Source organism: Sinohyriopsis cumingii, chromosome 2, assembly GCF_028554795.1.
Source record: "Sinohyriopsis cumingii isolate HCF-2022 chromosome 2, ASM2855479v2, whole genome shotgun sequence".
Lineage (NCBI taxonomy): Eukaryota > Metazoa > Mollusca > Bivalvia > Unionida > Unionidae > Sinohyriopsis > Sinohyriopsis cumingii.
The window spans coordinates 153,905,990-153,923,310 of record NC_142962.1 but is presented as its reverse complement, the minus strand read 5'-3'; the positions used below and the strand labels follow the sequence as shown (position 1 = coordinate 153,923,310).

At 35.4% G+C, this 17,321-nt stretch overlaps 1 protein-coding gene across 10 annotated transcripts in view; it reads left to right on the top strand.

Moving 5' to 3' along the window:
• The first annotated feature begins 535 nt into the window (after nt 1–535).
• The window catches only part of LOC149806135 (uncharacterized), a 248,749-nt gene continuing 231,963 nt past the window's right edge, over nt 536–17,321 (top strand). For 4 of the 10 annotated variants that reach the window (XM_089951035.1, XM_089951031.1, XM_089951030.1 and 1 more), the window contains exons 1-2: nt 539–1,133; nt 2,514–2,586. In XM_089951035.1, the coding sequence (XP_089807161.1) occupies nt 873–1,133; nt 2,514–2,586 (334 nt within the window). In that variant the 5' untranslated portion in view covers nt 539–872. Of the gene's footprint in view, nt 1,134–2,513; nt 2,587–17,321 lie in introns of all 10 variants that reach the window. The other 6 variants (XM_089951028.1, XM_089951029.1, XM_089951027.1 and 3 more) reach the window with 4 other exon arrangements.

The window sequence follows — 17,321 nt, the reverse complement described above, 5'->3', positions numbered from 1 at the left end:
ATGTTGTGTTCCTTTGTAACTACAGTTAAAATTTACTTACCGAAGATATCAAACACTGTCACTCCGCTCGTAGTCTTCTTTCATCCCTCTCATTTCATTATGTGCATGTACGTCACCTGTCTTGACTTTTTCCAGAACTATTGTTTGCATGGTCGTTAAATAAGTATTGATACGTATAATGGAGAGTAACTTGTAATTTAAAAAAAAAAAAAAAACTTCTTTCCGGTCATTTTGCTCTGTATCGATACTTGTAATAGTAGCAACAAAATAGGTTTAAACTAAACACACAAAAGACACGAAACTGTATCTTGGCTGTTTTTATTTACAACGTAAAATGTACGTAAGCTTTCACGTATACATCTGGAAATTTTGCTTAAAATGAGATCTACTATCTCCAGTTTTCTGCTCTGGTAGTCAAAAGGTCATCCTACAGCGGTTAAATTAGTGACATATTTTACAGACGAAACTGATGCAAATCGTCTGCTTTCATTCTGTTGGGTTTGACATTATCTAAATGGCCACGATTGAAAGACTCTGTCTGCAACATTAAACCTTCTTTTGTTGTAAATATCTTATGGAATAGTGTATATCTTTACTTACCTACCTCAGTTTTATGATTAACAAAGTACAGAGTGTGCCGGTAGCTGTTACAGGCAGCCGCTATATTAGAGACGTAGAGCACATACAGAGGTTTGATAGGATAGCTAATAGTGACTACAGTAGCAAGGCTTGCAGTCGGTGATAAAAACGCGCCACAAACGTGCGCGCGCGTGCTCTTTGCGGAGGCAGACGAAACTTAAAACCCGGTTTAAACATATCTATGGATGTATATACGTGAAGGATAACGAGGATTTAATTCAGTTTCATTCAAAATGGATAAAAATCTGACAGACGGTGTGAAGAAAAGAAGCCCGCTTGTTCGGGTTGGAGTTTTGTGTCTAGTGTGTTGTGCAATTGCGTTTCTGGCACTTATTGTGTCTTTTGCTGTATGGACCATAGTGTCCTTCCAACACACAGTGATTTCTCTGCAGGGAAGGGTAGAAAAGTTGGAGAAGGAATGTTCACATAGTGTATATAACAAACAAGAATTACATGAATTAATAAATTCAGAAGTTGAAGAATTATTAAAACAGGTAAGTCTAGTTTTCAATACGAAGTCCTCGGAATTTTAACTCTTGTATGTCTTTTGAATGCTGATTCCTATTCAAAACTAAACAATTAAAAAAGGAGTGTATGAATGAACGTAAAGAGAACAAAACTAAATTCAGTATAACATACTTGTAAAACTTGTGACGTTGATGAAATCCCCACATAATTTTGACAGCTTTTGTTGAACTGAGACTTATCGACGTACCAGATGCAGAGAAGATAAACGTTGTTAAAAGAATCAAGAAAATTTCGAATATTCCTTAGTAATAGCCTTGGCAATTTTATAAATTTTTTGAAGAAAAAAAAACCAGTACAAATCAGTTGGAAACAAAACTGCATGCATTTCAAAATTCATTTCAGTATGTTTTTAATACTAGCAACATAAGGAATACTTTCATCTGCGAATGTTTTCTTATCAACCGCAAAAATGTCACAAAGAATTGAGAAATATAAAGTCCCTAACGTTATTTGATGAAAGGAATTTAAAACCCTTACTCACAAATGGTATAAAGTTTTGAAACACGTTGAATAATAGAACATACCACTAGCTGAAAGTAGGTTGAAGCATTTAGTGTTATTCAACTCGATTCATAAATTTTATATTGAAGGCACCCTTATAATAAGATCGTCTGTGTCTAGTCTTGATTTAAACAGGCGTGCTTACAGTCCGTTAGTGAATAAGGTACGGCTCAACTAATATATGTTTCTAGAACTGATAACAGTTTTCTTTCAGATTGTTAGATAATATATTCACAACCAGAATTACTGTAAATATTTTTACTACCTCATATTCTTTGGCATCTACGTATTAGTTTCTCAAAACATTAGTCTTCGAGTAACTACGTTTTACCTTGTCATAAATTAAAATGTATCCAACAGAACTTAATTTGTTAATTGATACACTCGGATTATTAAAGTCTTCTATTGAATTACGTTGCTATATGCCGAGTATTGTATTTCATAACACTCTTCTTAAATATCCTCAAAATTAAAGTCATCCAAGGACATAAAATAATTACATTTTATGAAATGCAATATTAGTACGAATTGAACATGCTTTACATAATTTTATTGAAGGTATGGTATAGTTAAATGAGGTTTTAGAAACAGTATCTTCCAAGAAAATGTTAGTATATATATATATATATATATATATATATATATATATATATATATATATATATATATATATAGACATTTGTTAAAATAGCAGTTATGCTTTACTTTATACAGATGAAACTATTCACCATATTAAAAGTTGAGCAGGCGCAGACAAATGTGTATTCACTCTTTACCGGACGCCCTTTACCGTAGTTAAGTTCGTGTTCCTTTCCTTATTTCATTTTTTTTTTCCTTTCAAACAGAGATTAAAAACTGAATTAAAGAAGAGAGAGATTGGACAAAGGTTTCCCAGAGAGCTATGCCAATGTCCGCAAGGTAGACCTCTCTCTCTCTCTCTCTCTCTCTCTCTCATGTAAATACACCTCTTTAAGCTAATTTTGCCAGAAGTCATATCTGGTGTATCGCAAATACATCACCTCGTATCTGACCCTTCAGCGGGTCTGTGGCTCTATTCGTTGTACTAAGGTTGTTAGTGTTTGAAGTATTGCATGCCATGTTATGCACCGTCTTTGCCAAGATGTTCTAAAACACTACATCCTGTGAACTTTCGTGATAATTATTTCTTGCTATTTATATCTATATATTCAAGCATAAATATATATTAATATCTTGAGGTCGTGAGGAAGATTTTTCATTTAGTCTATTTTGGCGTATATATTCAGTGTTAATCAAAAGCAATATTTTATCAAGATAAATCTGGCTGTAGATTCTTTAAAATTATTAAGTGAACTATATTTTATGGAATGGTTCGTGCCATTTCAATTTAAATGTGAAACCTTGGTGTGGTTTATAATAGATCCTTATTGAAATCAATAGTGAAACAATCTTCAAATTATCCATTCTTATATCACCTTCCTTTTGTCTTTTGCTAGTAGAGATTTAACAACACAACTGAGATTATTCTAGTACATGGTCGGAGTACCCATTGTCATTTGCTTTTTCTTCTTTTATGGGAAATGAAGGAGACCACAGTCTAACTGAATGATTGTTGTACTGAATTCACCTTATATTGAAACCAGAGATAAACAGGACGTTTAAATTACACTGTTATTCACACACAAAAATAATTGCCTCATCGCCATATTGTTCTAAGGAAGACCATGTTTATCTTTCTTGCTACGCCAAATTCCCAACTTTCTGACCAGAGTCCCCTTCTTAATTTATCATCTGCGCCCAAATATTTTGCGTTGATGCGGAACACCGTTTTGTACCAGTATCTAGCTACTTGATAGTGGCTTTGTGAGCCAGAAAGATAGTCGAATCTGTGGGGTGAATCACGGGCATTTGAGAAGAATTAGCAATTGTTCTTTTCACATGCTTCACTAATCTCATTAATTTTCTACCCCATCTATTTTGTTTTCTCAATGTGGACATCTCCACAAACTTTAAATGCACACTGGCTCTTCATCAGACGGGTTCGCGAACTTTTTATGTCTTTTAAATTTGAAGCGAATTTGGAGCGCAGCGGGCGCTCCGGAACATGAATGGGACTGGCACCGAGTACTGGTTGCTACACGAAGATTTATTGCTTATTGAACACCGGGGAGCCATAGAACAGGACACCCCCCTTAGGATGTTGTGTGTTCCTTTACAACCTTAATATTCCTTCTCTAGATAGTTGGTAATCTTAAACGTGCCATAAAACATACAAGTATTGTGGTTTTCAATTTCTGTAAATAGTTGTGGTTAACAGCTTTGAAAGTTTATTAAATTATGATTGAATTAAACCTATGTTCACCCACAATGACGCTGATCCATCTAACGACACTTAACATTGTTCGGCAAATTTGTCGCATCGGGTAAAAAATAAATGTGAAACGACTGCAGACATCCGCCCAAAATTTAAATGTGTCTTGGTGAAAAATGAAACTTTAAACAAATCTGGATCTCTGTTGGAGTTATTATCCGGAACCAGTTAACATGCCGTTAAAATCAGTCTGCGAAATATAATACCCTTCACATTCACTCTAGCTTCCATGGGTCAGTAAGCTGCACTGTTAACATCACGCAGCACATATTGGTCGAAGCATGAACACCAGTCTAACGCATTTAGTATAGTTATGGAAACCCTTGTTTGTATGTGTGTTTTACGAAAGCTGGGAAAAGTTCTTTAAATTTTCTAAACTTTCATAAATTGTGCCATATCAATGCAATTGGCCATCATGCGTTGCTGTTCCTTTGTGGCCAAAATTTACTTTATATTACATAATACTGTCTTTATGCTTGTAATTTTAATTTTATATGCAACTTAATTAAGTAGGCATAAGAGCAACGATATAATTAAGCTATATTGTTGTTTTACTGATAAAGTTAAATCCGCCTATCTGAGATTTGTACGTAGATATATGTAATGCTGAATTACAGAAAGATTTTCGCGTGATACAAGGAAACGATTGTAGAAAAAACGAACAGTATACTCACCAAGCCAACGTAAGAAATACTTCCTTACAGTATATTTCAGACGTCCTAACTAAAAACTAACAAAATGTAACACTTAAACTTGCAAAAGAACACACGGAAATTAATTTATCGTATGAAAAATATATTTCTTTTTTTTAATCAAACCTGAAATCAACCTTCTTTCAAAAATCGTTTGTCATATTAAAGGTTAAGTTTTCAACAATATCCGAAATGCTGTTATATTCCTGGCGATGAAAAGGAATTACAAAAACGGGACTGGGCCTCATTCGTAGCATCTTGGATGTAAAGGAACTACAAAAACAGGACTGGGCCTCATTTGTAGCATCTTGGATGTAATGGAACTACAAACACGGGACTAGGCCTCATTTGTAGCATCTTGGATGTAAAGGAACTACAAACACGGGACTAGGCCTCATTTGTAGCATCTTGGATGTAAAGGAACTACAAACACGGGACTGGGCCTCATTTGTGGCATCTTTAATGTAAAGGTACTACAAACACGGGACTAGGCCTCATTTGTGGCATCTTTAATGTAAAGGTACTACAAACACGGGACTGGGCCTCATTTGTGGCATCTTTAATGTAAAGGTACAACAAAAAAAGAGGACTAGGCCTCATTTGTAGCATCTTGGATGTAAAGAAACTACAAACACGGGACTGGACCTCATTTGTAGAATCTTGGATGAGCTGCAGGAGTAAACTTTTACTAATAAAACAGGGTTTATGGACATTTCAAATACGAATAAAAGCATATTATGCATTCCGATTGAAATAAACTGGTTGAAAAGCAAACTTTTAAATGGAACTAACATGCAGTGCGAGACGATGTTTAAACAGGCGCCTTAAACCCTTCTACTTCAACATATAGGTTCGAGTTTCGGATTCGGCTAATGTGCGTATGTGAGAAAGTTTGCCAGTAGCTTCTCGTGGGTCGGTGGTTCTTTCCGGGGTTTTCCCAGTTTCTTCCTCCACCATTAATACTGGCCGCCATGTATAACCTATCGTGTGCTGAAAATGGCGTTAAACCCTACAACAACAACAACAACAACTTCAACATCTAAACACCAACATATTTGCTTCCTAAACAGTCTGTGAAAAAAATATTAGTTTCGTAATGAATAAAATTTTCAATTTTCTAAATAGCTATTTAACCATTTATTAATATACTTTCAAAATATAGGGATAAATATGATCTGAAGAAATGTATCTTCAGCAATTGTTCAATTCGTCACGCTATCGCCGATTAGAACAATCTAGACCCATTTAGTTACTCATACATCAAATATTGTTATCAGCCAATGCCCAATCTTCTTAGCATGAAATGCTTCTTCAATCAAGATAAAGAGTAAATTGTTGCGGTGAAACACATGGCGAGCTTAATTTGTCTAGGATATGCGGGATACAGGTGAATATTTTTTTTCCCGTGTGCTCTGACCAGATACGTTTTTATTTGTGTACAGCGTGCAGTAATTGGCAGTTTTCTTCTTCAAAAGTATAAATGCGTCATAAATTTGTCAGATTAGCGACGATGTCATTCGTTGTATAAAGTTGGCATCAATATAAAAAAAATGTATATAAAGTTTTCTTTCATCAGTTTATAATTTCTAACCTGATTGTCGCCACGGGGTTCCAAAACGCTGTCAGTTTCGAATGAAAACGGGAGTAACATTAGTAATACCTTCGCCATATTTGCATGGCGGGTCTATCTTTTAATAATGCAGATGTGATGCAGTTCATTGTCTTTAATAATCTCAGTAATTCCGTACATTTTGGAGTCACATTTCTTTGAACATATGTATACAAGGGTTTTTCGTTTTTATTTATTCAATTTAATTTAGAAATATTAAAACCAGAATTTGCAAATATTTGACGCAGAGACCTCCTTTTTACTGAAACAGCATATTTAAGGAACCAGAAATTGACAGTGAGCCATCCTCTGTCTGATAGCTTACTTTGAGGTTTCTGTATAGTGTGAAACGCTAATTAAGTTGATAGTGTTAAGGACCTCCTGGCGACAGTGAGGGTAGACATTATAAATTGATGAATGAAATGACTACGTTTTGTGTATTGTTTGTATCTTTGATACTTTCCGTTCTAAATTATGGTACGGGTACAAATAAAAACAGGCGAGTGTACGAATACTATAGATTACAAACAAAATGTTTTTTTTTATTTTTGCTGAGTTTTCTTTTTTTATATCAACATCATAATTATGAAACACATTTGGATAAAGTCAGACGATATTTCTCATTGAAAAGATTTTGTTGACATAAACTACCTACTTACATTACGCAAGGAACACTCTTGTTAGTACCTACCTACTTGCATTACGTAAGGAACACTCTTGTTAGTACCTGCCTACTTACATTACGTAAGGAACACTCTTGTTAGTACCTACCTACTTACATTACGTAAGGAACACTCTTGTTCCAACCCCACCTCCAATAATTCTGCCCACTGAGGATTTGGGAAAGCATCAAAAGAACGTATCTGTCTTATTTTTCCTTTGTTTTCCTGTATAGGCGGATGATATTTTTTCTCAAGCCTAAACAAAGTTAAAATGAGCAAAACAACACAATCTGCTTGAGATGGGCACAATGTGTACATACGTATGAGTCTTTGGCCTATATAGTTTTCCTAAACAATACTTGAAATACAGTGTCCTTCATTGTTGTACCGAGAACTGTGTACGACAATGATTCTTTATTGTCATGTAGTGCGGATAGATTAGATGTGGCTAGATTTAATCGTACATATAATTATACAGGCATATAGTGTAGTGACATTACTTCGGCCTATACAGAATCGTGAATGTAACAATTTTGTCATGCAGGGTAGTCATATTACTTCGTTATATATGTAATTGTGAATGTAACAGGTTTGCCATACAGTGCAGTGACATTACTTTGGGATAAAGGTAATCGTTGTAACTACAACGCCGATCAAAGTAGTGACATTAGTTCGGAGTAGAGGTAATCCTACACTAACTACAATAGATAGCTCTCCTGTAAGAAGACCAATCCATTTTCAAACCAGGAGTTTAATCTGAACATTATATGTGGCATAAGTAAATAAGAAAGAAAATAAAAACGAAAGTAAATAAATAAATGAGTAAAGAAGCACAAAATAAGTAAGTAGAAGATAAAGTAAATATGCATATATATATATATATATATATATATATATATATATATATATATATATATATATATATATATATATATATATATATATATATATATATATATATATATATATATATATATATATATAATGTGTGTGTGTGTGTATGTGTCTGAGTGTGTGTGAAAAGAAGAGATAGTCATATGTAGGTTGTGCCTGATATGTAGGTAAGTAATAGGATCTATTTTAAATGGTTATCTACAAACGAGTGACTATTTGGACATATTTCAAGTAATTCGGTACATCTAGTAAATGTAGTAAATTTTGACTTTAGAACGAATTTGACGGGTACGTATTGAATCCAGAAACTCAAAGGAATGTCAGTAATCTAGTGATCTAGGAAGACATTAACTATTAAGCATACGAACATATTTTAAGGTTTTCAACTAAAAACGTAAGGTGAACGCGTATCTAGGCAATCAAGGAAAATATTGTACGTCCCGAAGTTGCAAGTGCTGCCCAAGTGAAATTGGGAAAAGATTAAAATGATTCACACGTGCATCAATTCAGTCTTTAAATTATTTCATGGTGGGGGGGGGGGGCGGGGAGTACCAGACAGATGCCCCCATTCCAAAAAATATATATAAAAGTATTTTATGCTTGTATGTTTCCCCCTCAGATATGTTGTATGTTTTATTTAAAAAGAATTGTATTATCAAAAATTTTAGTCTTAATTTTTTATGGGGTATTTATTTTTTCCTAGTGTTATCTATTGGGTTGTTCGTCCGAGCCTGGTTTTATTCACCTTGCTCAGAGTCCCTTCCCTGAAAATGTGACCGTTGCTAGAGGTCCCCTAAGTATCAGTGTTTGCTGTTTATATTAATGCTATATTGTGTGTATGCTATATTTTCTGTATGTTTGAGACAGCAAGTATAAGTCAGGATTTTTCCCATTTGTCTTATTTCAATTTGTTGGATTTAGAATCCATTATAATATATTTTATATTATTTATCCGTTAATTTATTTTCAATTTAGAATTTTAGAGATCGGAAAGGTGTGCTATATTAGTTTAAGAAAAAAAATTCTATTGTTTTATTCGAGTGTTAATCTGTGTCGTTCCTCGTAATAGGTTCTTTAAATATATAGGCAGGCTGTGCTCGATTCAAGGTCCAAACTTCTTTATTCTCCTTGTATTTCTCCTGATTCGAGTTAGGCCTCCTTTAATTATTTAAACTATTTCTTAGAAATTTCCAAATTGTTTAAGACACTACAAGAATGTAGGTCGGTTGACAATACAGTGCGGGAGCTGTATGGTTAGAGAAGAGGAAGGTAGTCAGTGGGGGGTTATACTGTATGTATTTGTTTGCGTTTGGTCTGTTTATGTTCTATATGATGTGTTTTTCCACTTTGCGTAGCGCCTTGTGACGTAGCCCCATGATGTCATCGCGTTGTACTTTCCCCATATAGATTCCCTGTGGATTCCCTACAGTTCCTTATTTCAGATAGTAGTTTTGTTTTATTTTCCAAAGTATGACATCATAAGAGTCTTTTGAATTTTCAAGTGTCAATTGAAGATTTAATAAGCATCGGTTCCTATTTAGAATATATTATAATATTATAAACTAAGAATTTTTTAAGTCAAATTAAAAATTGTATTTTTTTTAAATACATTTTTTATTTAAAAAGAAATTTAAAATTTTTTAAATCATATTTATATCTTGGGAAAAGATTTTACTTTTATTTTTATTTCATTTCCCAAAAATATTGTTGATTTAGAAATTTAAGTTCTATGTAGTTTTCAATCAAATGGTTTAGGTTCCTATTTAATATTGTTTTGGTTGGGGGTTTAGAGACGTTATTATTATATGGGGGGGGGGTATGTTTGTTTTTTTAAATTTTGAATTGGGTCCTGGGGTTTGTAGATTCCATATACTGGTCCAGGGATGAGTTGGAGGCTCTGGCCTGCTCGCTGGCAGTATCACACCCCTAGTGGGTAGCTAACCAGAGCTCCCCCTCCCATCGCCCTTTCCCTCCATATTCTCTCTCCCCTCCAGGTGCCAGTTCTTTATTAAAATGTTTCAGTGTTATCTACTTATTACAATTAGCTGCTCACAGGCCATCATTATTGCTGTAATATAATCCGTAATTTTATAGAATGTGGTTTTATCGAAATAAATTAGAGAAGGAAAATATTCTTCTGGTTTATCTGGAGAGGCCTGCTGACTCTTTTATAGACACAGGCGTCTTATTAATTAGGAATCCCGTTCAAAATGGCTGCAATATATAATGTTTGAGTGCCTACTGATTGTAATAATCCTACAGATTACCATCTAAATGTTCGATACATTTAATTCTACAGAGGAGGAAACTTGGCATACGCCTAAGATTAGTTGATAGATAAGAAGTAACTATTACAATTTAAAAGCCGTTTTGCTAAATGTAGGTACTATTTTGTGCCGGTTTTATGGCTGAAGATGAATCCTGAGTTGGGATTCTTGAGCACAAAGATTTGAGGACTGCCTATTTGTCTGGAAGATGTATATTAAGCATAAAAGTATGCAAAATAATACAACATTAAGATGAAAGAACCTTGCGGAATGTCTCACTCAAAGAAAGCATGGAACTGCTTAACAAGGCTGCAGTCATCAAATAGGTTGTAATACAACGTGAACGTTATTTTTGGCCTAGGGAGACGGACATTGAAATAAGTATTTTCATCCAGAGGTTTGACATATTACAAACCTGAGTTATAGCCTTGTCTTCCTGCAATAGTAAACCATACTTAGGGTTGATATTAACTCAAGACATATACACGGACAAATATCAAGCTTTTCTTTGAAGCTGAAGTAATGATAACTCTCTCTCTCTCTCTCTCTCTCTCTGAAATGTTTATAATTTAGCATTGACACGGCAATGCCATCACCACTTGCATATACGATTCACTTTTAATTTCTCCCCAAACATTACATCCTCTAAATGTGTCTTTTTTTGATCATCGTATAGTAAGCCATTGCCTTCCCTTGTTCGAAAAATAAATCTGTCAAGTTGTATCATATATTACATTAACAGATTGAGCAGTAGCTTACATCTCCAGGTCTATCTGAATACACATGTCGTTCCCTTTAAGCCACTACAAGATGCCAGAAATGTCTTCAGTACAGTTTTAGATCAATAGCAAAACAATTATTATTTTAACCTAGATAGACCCAAGAATATGAACGGAAATGCTAACTGCTTATCTTTTTTTCCGCTGGAGTTTGCAAGCTGTTGTGATGTAATATTAACTATATACTCCAAGTACGAAAACGAGTGGGAGCTATACGGCGGTGTGCATAGGCCACCCATGCTACTAGCTTCTTTAACCCTTTCGACCAGCATTCAAGTATATTAGTTTTTAAATTTATTTATGTCAGCATTTTGACTTCATAGCATGCACTGAATAAATTCAGGTGGTTAACAACATGTGGATCACAAACCGTATTGACAATGAATGTGTAAGGAATCAAGTTGTGGAGGAGAAAGTATCTCTCTTTGGGCAATATTATGAAAATTATAACGAAGTGTAACTGCCTTGTTTCGTTTGTTTAATAAGAAAATGGCTACGGATTAAAACAGGACTTAGCTGGGTTTACAAACGACTTTTATGAATATCATTATAAGTTGGGAATAATAATCTTAAACACTGCCAGAGCTTATGCACGTTTTTTTTTCTTCTTCTAAATGAACTCCAAGTTTTGTTTTACGAATTTATGTTTTTTGTTTTTTTTAAATTACATCATTCGTGGTACCATGACGTAGGCTCTTGATGGGCCAAAGTTATGTTACGGGTCCGAGTCCTTGAATTAATTACGCAATATTGCAAATGAATTCGAGTCACTGTCTAGTTAAAAGAAAATAAATGTCGCTTCACGCTAGTGCGTCTTAGTGAAAAATCGTGGTTTTTCTACGGCAGTATCATTGAAAAATCCTTTTGGATTTATGTTGATAGGATGATCAAGTTCACGCATGATTTTGTTTGACAGTCATGTTTAGATTAAACTATTTTGAGGGAACTAAATTAAATTCCTAAAACGTTTAAAGTAAGATAATCCAATTTTTATTCCAAAACGCTATCATTCGAAAAGTGTGTAAAAAAAAAAAACATGAAAGAGCTTCATAAATTTGCAGAAATTTCAACTAGAATTAGGTAGAACAATAACTTTCATGAAAATATTCAATCGATGGGGTTGTTCACGGTCTTAAAAAGTTTGATAAAGTCGAGGTAGTGTGTCTTCATGAATTAAAAAAAACTAATATTATACCACCACCCCACCACCCCCCAAAAAATAATCTCAGTAATCAGTTTACATCTATACTGCATAACCTCGAGGTTGGTTTTTCATATTGCTATTCCTTTTAATACAAACTGACTCTATCAATGTTTACCCTCGTAATGAAGTTAAACATAATCCAGTATCGACTGGGTCACTTAGGTGCTTCTTTTTAAAATTGCGAAACCGTATGGTTTTCCCTGTTTTGCAATTATCGGTTTTGTCGCTGTAACTTTCTTTCCAACTGACATCCCTGGTATAATTTTCACAACAGGAAAGCAGAGCCTCTGCATTGTACAGTACACAACCTCCAGTATTGTAACAATCGTGTTATTCATAGTTAGCATTTGAGTACGTACATTGTAACAGTTCTGAGTTCCATAGATTTAAATACGTAAACATTGCTAGCGATGGTTCATTCAAACAGCGTAGATTTCAACTTACGAAAAGTAAGAAAAATAGCTCTGAAAAAGACTGTAAGGAAATATGGAATTAGATAACTATATTAATAACGTAAAATACACTATACTTTTATCCCACCAGCAAATCAGTTAGACTATTATTACTTATTATGGAATTAAAAGTTCAGGCAAACCCTGTGTATAGATGTCAGAACAACACTATCTGACAGAATCATGCTTACAAGGAGATCATCTAGCCAACAAAGTACAGTATAACCCCTCTTTGCGACCAACCCCTCAGTAAAAGGTCGTTCCCCAATAGCAATCAGTACGAAATCAAATATGTATGATCTCCATTTACTATTTTAGAGAGAAAAACTATCATCCGAAATAACACCACCTTCCAAAGAAGACCACCTTGAACAAGACGGATTGGTCTTTATAAGTAGGCGCTTTTAGTGAAGCATTATACCGGTTAAAAAACAAACAAACAAACAACCACTCACTTTCGTTTCTAAATAAGAACATTACAAGCAAGAAACTAAAACTATATATATATATATATATATATATATAGAGAGAGAGAGAGAGAGAGAGAGAGAGAGAGAGAGAGAGAGAGAGAGAGACAGGGACAGACAGACAGACAGAGACAGACAGACAGAGACAGAGAGAGAATAACAAATACAGACAAGGCAGAACGGAATGTGCTATCCCTGGATTCTATAGGAGAATGATTGGGAATAGTAGGCAGATTTAATATTTAATACAAATAATACTATCATACAGTGTAAGAATTTTAATTCGTACTCTACGGATATTCGAACCCAGGTCCGCGGGTAAACGGCACCCATCGTCTTGCCAGCACACACCAGTCCATATTCCGTCACGACTAAGCACACATTAATTACTAGATCGCAATGCGAGTCTGTCTGTTACGCACAAGTCTATATAACACGGACTCAGTTGTATCATATTTGGGTTATACGTGGGTAAAACGCAAAATGAATGTACATGTTCTTGGGTAAAGAAAGCCTTTCAAGTTGCTTACTTCAATGAAACATTGATCTCAATCGATCCGAAATTATTTCGTGTGGAAAGGGCACCAAGCGTATGATGACTTTTTTGGGGGGACATAATTTGTCAGGATTTTACATGTTCCACCACATCACCTTCTGCCTGGTGTATGGACCATAACATCATATTGTTTTGCATCCTGTTTTATGTATGTTTGCTTACTTATACATCACTAATAGGTAGTTCTTGAACAACTTTTCAGAGTGAATTTTTTAATGATCCATTAAGACGAAGTTTTTGTAGAATGCATTTCTTTCAAAAGGTCATCAACACCACAATTTAAGATGTCTCAGTAAAATTCTTATCTACATCTACGCGCATAATGTATGTCATAATATAGGTTGGCGAAAACTCGTGACTTGAGAAAAGTATTAACAATCACAAAAACCATATCAAAACAAGGTCATCACAAAACTCCCCAATCTCTTCGACTCGGCCGGACTCTCATTCCTTACGCTCGTAATATTGCCCATTTATTCAAATCAAAGATGGGCCGACGATGAATGTGGCCATAAAGAGAAATATTGGATACTACATATTCGAACACATGTCGAATTTGGCTTCACCAAAAACCTCTAGTTCAAAACTTAGGTCATTTCTTTCCTGCTAGTTTCATCTGACCCAGTCTCCTCTTGTGATAACACTTTATTATCAGTAGTAGTCTTATTTCTGTGTTTCCACCACCTTCCCTTGTAATGTAGATATATTTGTATCCTTTTTTATAGTGGTAATAATATCGGGGATGTAAAGCTAGAAGCGAAACATAATGCATCGTTACATATAGCGCCCAGTGATACACATTGACTAGGTCACGCCATACAATATTTCGCCCAAAGATATACATTAACCAGGTCCCGCCATGCAATACAGCGCGCAAAGATACACATTGACTAGGTCACGCCATGCAATATTTTGCCCAAAGGTACACATTGACTAGGTCACGCCATGCAATATTTTGCCCAAAGATACACATTAACTAGGTCACGCCATGCAATATTTCGCCCAAAGATACACATTAACTAGGTCAGACCATGCATACAGCGCTCAAAGATACACGTTAACTAGGTCACACCATGCAATATAACGATAGTGTGTTGAATATTTCCATTAGACATCGTCTGCCTTTATCAAAAATAATAGATTGCTTTCTGTATATGCAGTTATTTCGTGTAATAGTGTTCTTTGTATTTAATATATATATATATATATATATATATATATATATATATATATATATATATATATATATATATATATATATATAGGCGTGTAGCCCAGTAGTTCTCCTGTATTCTTGTAAGGTCTTTATTTATTTTCCCGTTTTAAGCTGAAACATAGGGAAATTTTATTTTATCTTTATGGTGCGTTTCTCCAGCTTTTGTGTCCGGCCAAAATACACAGTGTAATCGAATTGAAGAAAGACCTCAATAGTCTTGCACGGAGAATACGACTCAAGGAAAAGTTGAGTAAATAGGCGGGAGAATGCAATTCAAGTTAAGATGATTGTGACAGATTCCATCTCAAAAGCGAATGTGTTTCTACAAGCTACTAAAGTTTCAGTTGAAGTGGCATTCTTGTCCGCGTTTGCAAATTACATTATTTTCCACCAACAGAGCAGTTCCAAAAAGAACAATTCAACCCGATAGGAAATACATTTACTGAAGAAACAACTCTAAAGCGAAGGTTTTGTCATTAAGCCTGCAGACCTCTTGTCAGAAATTATTGTCATGAATATATCTGGCTACATCGCCGAGGCAAACTGGCAAGTTTCAGACGAGAGATTTTCTAAAAGATGTAGTCATGACCTTACACGTGAACACGGTGAAAACCATACATGACATCAAAAGACCTGCGCAAAGTAGTTCACATTGATCACAGCACACATACTTAAATCTTACCTGTTGACCCAAAACCAGAGAGATTTTCCCCTCCTTAAAATATACTAAAAAGGGAACCGTGGGATGCCAATCATTTCCGGAAATAACCATCTCAATGAAAACGTATGAATTCGTTGTTTATCACCTACGTCCTTTCGTAGCAAATCCGCCATCAAAAATCTATGATGCTACTGACTACTTCACAAACACGGAAAACTAATATCCCAGACAATAATTCACTAAGATATCTTCTCCGTATATACTAACGTCCCACACTACGAAGGTATGAAAGCCTGCAAGGAAATGCGGGATTGTCGCCCTGACTCTCTACCTAATACTGACCGTTTAGTCGAGCTTATAACCAGTGTATTTAAATATTAGACAATGTATTTCACTTTTCAACGGGGGGGGGGGGACGAGCAAAGTTTCCTCCAAGCGAATGGTAGATGTGCGCGCTATGCGCGCTGCATTGTGCAAGCATTACGGTGACTTGAACAAAATCTTTAGATCTTCGTCGATTGCGATGCGCGGGGATGTCTGAGCAGCTGCGCGGCAGCACGCGCGCGCAACTTAGAGGGAACGTTGGGCCCGAGTGACCGAGTGATCTAAAGCGCTCATCGTTACGGATTACTGCCATCTCTCCTCTGTCTGCGTGGGTTCGAGTCTCGGGCTCGGCCAATGTGGGTACGTGAGAACGCTTGCCAGTAGCTTCTTGTGTGTCGGTGGTTCTTTCCAGGGTTTTCCCCAGTTCTTCCTCCACCATTTATACTGGCCGACATGTATAGCATCTCTTGTGCTCAAAAATGGCTTTAAACCCTGCAACAACATAACTTTTCAATTACATACACAATGAAATGGTGAACGATGTTAACAGACTGTCCCTGATATGCGACAGGTTGTAACTGCCCCGTCCCTGTTCAGCGTCGGTTTGTTCAAACGGACAGTTGACAGTAGACATCACATCAGTCTGCTGATGAAGTCCTTAGGGTAAGAACGAAAGGTTCAGGTTAGCTTTCTCTATGTTTTGTGTGTATGTAATTGAAAAGTTAAATATATAATCAAATATGGATATTACTACACAGTTAAGATTTCACCAAAGTATACAGTGTGTTTAAGTCTACCCTTTTGTATTCAACAACCATCACTTCTTCCAACTCAATATAACAGCAATAGGCACTAAAATGGCACCGTCGTATGTCAATAGTTTTATGGGAAGACTAGAAGAGCTCTTCAATTTGGCACCCCATATACCTATAAATTGTGCAGATTCGTTAACAACATGGAATAGAAATGGATAATAACGGGTGACAATTTAAAACTAGCTTGGTTTTTTTTGTTGTTTTTTTTAAAAAAATTTGACAGTGACTTCCATTCTACAATTTACGTCAGAGTCAGGGTCATCCAAAATGTTTATTGTCTTCTTGGATACTCACTCTGCCCTCATGAAGGGAAACATGGAAACTAACATGTATTGCAAACGAACAAATTCTCAGCAGTATCTCTTCCCGACCAGCTCTCTTCCCAATGACGTATTACAAAAATTAAAAAAGAAGATTCTTTACGGCCTGTGCATTCGAATCGAACATACATATTGTAACCCGTCTACCTTTGAAAAGACTTAGAAAGCTCAATGGGCAGATTAGAATAAGAGAGTACGGAAGGGAATGTATTTACTTGGGTATGTACAATACTGGTCTACTTCATAGAAGCGTACTCTTTAAATATATAAAACAAGATAGAATCAACAAAAGGAATCCTCGCCGTGGTTACTTTCCACCTGCCCTAAACTTATAACAGATCTTTCAGAAGCATTGGCACCAGATCGAATCTTCGGAGCGTCTGAA